Raw genomic sequence first — 6,509 nt, forward strand, 5'->3', positions numbered from 1 at the left:
GCGGTTCTCTTCTTGAACCGCCCTAATATACAGCCGTTTCAAGAAAGGTTGACAACTTTTTTTGGAGAAAGTTGTCTCCGCAGCGGGTAAAACCAGAGACAAAACTTGATTTACAGGTTTATTCTTTTCTGTATTCTTCCAATTAGCGGAGAGACAAAATTGAGTGAGGGACAAAACAGGACAAAACCCGGCTTTTGCACATTGGCGAGATTTTCAAAAAAAAACAATCTTTGTTGAAACAGCTGTAACCTGTAGGTACAAAAAGTGAAATCAAAAGTTCTCAAAAAGCTGATTGTGAAAAGTGAAAAGTGATTTGATATTGATTGAAATTTGAAAAAAGTGTGGGATGCATGCTTACGTACAAGTTGTCGTCTGGAATTTCTCAATCTCAGCCTGTCATTGTTTTTTTGGTTGGTTTGAATTCGCTAGCCTTGGTGAATTGAAGGAATTGAATTATGGATTGAATTTTTAAGATTCTTAAATTACACTTTGAAAAAGTACAGCCTTTCAAATTTCAATACCCATCAAACTCGATTCAATTTCATTCAGCTGTCAGCAAATTAATCACAAAAATACCATCTGAAAGAACACCAACCTGAACCAGGACGCGAGGGATTGACACATACATACCGACATTAATTCTTTATCATTATCATCGTTCATGAACTCAGGATCCCTTATAGTCTTCATCAAATTCGATCTTTTAGTTTTGTGATGATATCTTTTTAACTTGAGCATTCCTCATCGTTATCCTTTACATATCTTTTTAATTAATTTTACATCGATTTCAAGCCAATTTGATCAGAATGAAGTATTTATTATCATCAAAGCACAAGTCAAAAGGTAGTCAACAATCCATCGAGCATGAAGTCAAATCTCCTTTACCAGTCTTGGAATTATCTTTCAATGATAACTTTCGAATCATGGTCAGTTGCTTTACTTTACCTTCTTTCGGTTTGAATTTGTTTTACACCCCACCCATCGCTCCGACTTGCTTCGACTCTGTCTTTCTCGCTGGGTATCTATCTTTCTGAATCTCTCACTTGGTCTATAGCATTCTCAACTTCTATCAAGTCGGTTTACTGCTTTTCTCACCTTCAGCTGATCCATGATCTCTGTGATCTAGTGTTTCGTTTCATTTGATCTTGTGATTCATATTATGATTGGTACAGTTCATTTTAGTCTTGATCGAAAGCTTTGACATATTCCTATCCCACTTCCCTAGTCTTTTGATTGTTTGGGCAACTCTCGAGTACGGTCACGGTTAAACTTATTTTTATTTGATCGTATCATATCAATCTAGAGTGATATACTCTTAATTTTGAATTCAGCGTGTACATATTCTCAACCTTCAGTCTGGCGCAGTCAATCGGGTTGATGATTTACCACTTCTATCCATTGCTCATCATCAATCCTACACCAGACAGCGCCTCACCCTCGCCTTCGTACTCAACAAGCAACGATAGCCACTGACTGCACCATCCACACTGCGTGCTGTTTATCTACTCTACTATCGATTGCGCTCCCCTCAATACTTTGTCATCGTCTCCACATTCACTCTCAATCCCCTTTTCTTATACTTTCTCCCTGCCTCCGTTGAGCCATTTTAAAATATTTCTCCCATATCACCCCCTTTGTCTCCTTTCGGTAATTCTGGATACGCCCTTGCTGACAAACTTCCTCTGGTATTTGTTTTTGGACTGCATTCCTAATCATCCCAATTGTAGCCCGATCTCTCGCGTCGGTTCACATTACTTCGTAACAACGCTGGCGGGTTTTTACCGATTGGAACCGTTCAACAACACCTTGAGTTTGTCTAAATCATCTCACTTTCACATTAAATATAGCCTTGTTCTCGTTTCCTTGATTCCATAGTCTAGTGGATGAAGTTCTAAATCTTTCTTTCTATTACCCTTGTGCTCCGCGTAGATATCAACGTGAGAGGGGTCAACTCACTCGCTCGGAAGAGAACTTGATTTTGCAAGAATTGACAAAACATACTACAACATACGAAGAAGAACCTTCAGACTCACATACCGCAGTGTCAAAGTCAACTGATCACCTCCCGCCCAGCGCCTCCCCAATAAAAACTAGCTCGGGCAGCCGCCCTTTCTTCGGCTCATCTTCAGAACGTGATATTGCTTATTTACAAAAAGAATTCAAGACATCTTCTGCCTCGAAAGAGAAGTTCATTAGAGGCGTGACTCGACTCCCGAAGGAGCCAATCATCTCAGAGGAACCCGGATTTTCTGACTACCCCTCTATTGAACCTACCTCTACCTCTGTCACTCAGCAGCCTGAAGAGCAATCTACAAATCATACCTCAGAAGACGACGACGAAGAGGAGCTCGTTCTTAGTCCCGTTCGGCTTCAGCGTATCTCTATGGCACTGGACCGCATTTTGGGTGATCATTTGGCATCCCCTATATCTGCTCCCAACATGCGCCCTACTTCTTCATCCACTAGCGAATACATCTGTTCTGGCTCAGCGTCAGGTCAATCCAACGAATCTCCTCGAAACCTCACCCACTCACCATCAATTTATCTCGAGCAGAACGCTCATGGCAGCAATTCAGCCGAATCAAGGGTACACGATGAACTTTTAAAAGCACTTTCAACGACGCCCACTTCGGCTTCGGCCTCACCAAGTCTCATGACGACAGACTCGTCTTTACGATGTTCCGACGACTTCAGACCGGATCCGACATCGTCCATTGATTCTGATCCAGTATACTCTTGTGCCTCATCTCGCGAGCGTCAATCCAGTCAATCATCCCTCACATCGACTAGGTCATCAACTGCTATATCTTCGTGTTTTCATGGCTCATATGACGAACATGAACGTAATACTTTGATGTGTTTCGATTTCACTACCTTTGGTGAAGGAGCACAGGCAAAAGACCTCAAGACCTCTCTTGACGCGGGCATTTTCCCCGACGCTGTTCTCTCCTGTGAAAGTATCAATCGTGATCAGCTGTTTACCGACTCGAACATCCGATATTCCGACCTAATTGCGATACAAGAAACTCTGGTAGCATCCGCTCCAGCCTCCTCTACCAATGTATCCTCTCGGATTCCTTGTGCTAACGAGCCTTCGTTGCCGCCTAAGAATTCTCTTGGTCGAAGCAAGTCACAATCGACCGCCTCTCGCGGTAGTCCTCGTATTGCATCCCACTCCACCAATATCGCGCGACCTACTCGTTCTAGTTCATTCCGAAAGCAAGTTTCGACCACTAAACTCTCGCGCGGGATCGGATCATGCCATCGAATGAGATCAGCGAGCCAATCAGCCGAAAGCTCTTCACCTTCATCAGACCCCTTCATCAGGGTCTCATCAGTGTCTTCCTCTTCCAGTATGCGCCATCGCTCTAACGGCGTGCCACCGTTGGTATCATCCAGCGTGTCTCCAGCACTCACTCCCGAATCACATTCCTTTCCAATCACGCCGGTCCTGTCGCAGGAGTCGGATCCCAATCCTCGCCATCAGAATCTGCTAGTCTATGACAGTTTTTCTTCCAATGGTATGTCCTCATTGTGCCCCTTGTGATCTCTACTTCTCTGACGTCGATTTTATGCACTCACAGACGTGGATAAGCACCTCGGAATCCATCAAGTCTGCCCTCTTCCAGATGTCAAAGAAGAAGCCCAACCGCTTGTTACCGATCCTACATACCCTTCGGTCGATGACGTTGACGCTGACCCGCCGATGAAGTCAGAAGCAGAAGATGCCGTGCCGACGGTAGTGTGGCCTAAAAGGGCTCAACCGGGGCGTGCAAACAGGCCGGTACCCACCACGCTTTTGTTTCGCGATGTCGAGGCTCAAGCCGTCGCTGCAAATGCCGCCTTGAGATGTGCTGCTACTTTGCCACGCGAGCTTCCGGGGAGTGACGGCACGGTCAAAAAGGAATCTGGACCCAAGTTGAAGAAAGATATCAAGAAGAAAAAGTCCATCAGCAGGGCACAGATCGGGGCACCTCAGTTGGTTTCCGCATCGGCTAATTTGGCCAGCTTGGAACTTGACCAAGCCGCTTTGGTCCTTCGGGCGAATGCGCAAGCAAATTCTCCGGAGACGGACGATCGAAAACGCGGATCTACTAGAGCCAGTTTTAAGCTTAGGTTAAGGAAGAAGAAGCCGAGTGATGGGGTCAGCACACCGCTTGAGGACCCATCGGGCCATTCAACCGTGCAGGCTCAGGTTAGCACCGGGTGGCCTTCTATCACCTCAGAATATGATCATAACGCTTCAGCGACGGCCAGTCCAGCCATTCCCACTACTCTATCGCCCAACATCAGCTCTCCCCAACGGCCTAGTTCAAGAGATATAGATGAAGTCCACGGAGTTGAAAGGTTTAGCAAAACCCAAAGCAATTCTCTCGGTCACTCAGACGGCACATTGAAGCAATCACTCCGCCGGCTTTTGACTTCTCGCGCTCAGTCTAAACCTGCGACACCTTCTTTACCGGCTCTTCCTCGCGTTCCATCTTTGCAGGGTATTGACCTGGGTTCCCGGCATCCGATATGGGAAGGCGCGACAGCTGAAGTCAAACAGGAGTCTCAAGATATTGCCAAGGATCCCTTTGGCTCAGATTGGGTGGATGTCCGATCTGAAGCAATTGAAGCTGTTGCGCCCTTAAAGATCATGAAAGTACCCGGATCCATCAGAGATAACACTAAGGGTGGGAAACTGAGGGCCAGGTGGACCAATGACAGCTCCGAGCATATGACTGCTGACTCTTCTCAAGCGGAGGGAACACTGAAACCTCCGCAGGTCTTAGGTGGTTCCGTTAGCGAAAAACGACCGTCAACAGACTCCGTACAGCGTCTACTCAGTGATTTGGGTTTGCCATTACAACAAGGTGCCGATTTAGGCGTGACGAAGGAGAGAGCTGGATCTATTCTGGAGACGACTCTGGATGGGGAGGAGAGGTGGGTTTACCATTCGGCCGCGGCCAAAGGCAAAGGACGTGCCATTTTGGATCATGAGGCGCCATTCGACAGATCTTGTTCAGCCGGCGACAATTCTTCTCTGTTTCCTCAGACACAGGATTCTGAGATATTCACACGATCAATCTCCAAACCCAGCAAGCAGTCAGCTTTCGTCGATGATTCGCCTGCGCAGGACACGCTCCCACCGAACGCAGTGCCTTGTAATCCATCAAATCCTGCTCGCTTGCATGCCTCCTTCCCAATATTACCCCAAGATCTTGATGGAGTAGGCGTTGCGGATCCAAGCAACTTGATGGTAACTGCCCAGAATCACGATGACACGAGAAGTGATTACGCAGCCTCTATATTTGATCTTTATGATCGCCCTGAGTCTTCAATCTGGGAACAACCTTCTGAAACTAATTCCTTATCCCATGGCGAAAAGATGAACCGTCGTAGTTGTGCCGCCCCCACCAAGTCAAAAGCGCTGGATCAGTCTTTCTTGGACATCACTGGATGCCCTAGCGATCAGGGGCATTGTCGGAGCAGTATGGCTAGTAGCAGTAGCAGTGGTAGCGATAACGGAGCGATTGGGGTTTCGGAAGGAAGAAGTGATGATGATGTGATGATGATTATGAACAAATTCCGGAAGGATGTGACTTCTAACAGGGCATCGACTGCATCAGGTTTATTTCCAGCAATCCCAGGTCCATATCGTTCTAGAAAGCCATCTAAGGTGAATGTTGTACATGACGGAGGACGTCGTAAGACAGTAGTGGAAGATGAGGAAGATGAACAGAGGGTTTGGAAATTGATTTTGGGAGGTGATTGATGAAGAGGACTTCACTATCCAAGTTTCAATTTGACTTTTTTTGGCATGCTTCTTTTTTGAAGAATATTGATTTTTTGTTTGTCATTGATGTATTATAGTTTTTCTTATCACTCTTTTTTATGAGTCGTTTTTTTGTTGGTCTCAGACTTCTCACATATATATATCTAGTGAATGAAGGAAGAATAGAAGGTGAAGGAGATTTGATTTGATTGATTTTCATTTTGTTTAGAATACAGAAGTGAAAGTGTTTGCTGGAATCAATCATGATTAGTTTCTTTAACTTGTTAAGTAGATTTTTATTATTGAATAACATGTTTTCTGAAGACAAAAGAAATGTGACATATATATATATATATATATATATTAACAAATTATTAAGGTATGATAGATAGCGGTGGATATGGTCATTAATGAAATTCAACTGGTTGCTGAATTAGGTCACTGAAGTTCTGATGTGTTGTTTGCTTTGTTTGTCCACTTGTCACTTTTTTACTCCAATGCTGCTTTTTGCTAAGGGGTTTTTATCGACGCGCAAGTGGAGATTGAGTAATCTGAAGTTTATTATGTTGTACATGGGTAAGCTGCGAGACGTAACTCTTGACCTGTTTTGTGTTTTGATGAATGATTTCAACAAGTGCCAACGCTTGAGTCTGTCGTTTCATCTTCCTTCACTTCAAGTCAAGAAATATTACCATACAACCTTACTACGTTTTGAGGGGATATTGTTAAACCATTTGGGAAATGGCTCCAA

At 44.8% G+C, this 6,509-nt stretch overlaps 1 protein-coding gene across 1 annotated transcript; it reads left to right on the forward strand.

Annotated features, from left to right (window-relative positions):
- Positions 1–806: 806 nt before the first annotated feature.
- On the forward strand, positions 807–6,126 carry MELLADRAFT_115612 (uncharacterized protein; the record flags this gene model as incomplete). The annotated part of the gene is made up of 4 exons (XM_007406666.1): positions 807–926; positions 1,728–1,810; positions 1,930–3,521; positions 3,585–6,126. 4 exons carry the CDS (start codon positions 807–809, stop codon positions 5,756–5,758), a joined length of 3,969 nt encoding a protein of 1,322 aa, XP_007406728.1.
- Between the last annotated feature and the right edge of the window lie 383 nt (positions 6,127–6,509).

This window comes from Melampsora larici-populina (assembly GCF_000204055.1).
Source record: "Melampsora larici-populina 98AG31 unplaced genomic scaffold MELLAscaffold_7, whole genome shotgun sequence".
NCBI classification, from domain to species: Eukaryota; Fungi; Basidiomycota; class Pucciniomycetes; order Pucciniales; family Melampsoraceae; genus Melampsora; species Melampsora laricis-populina.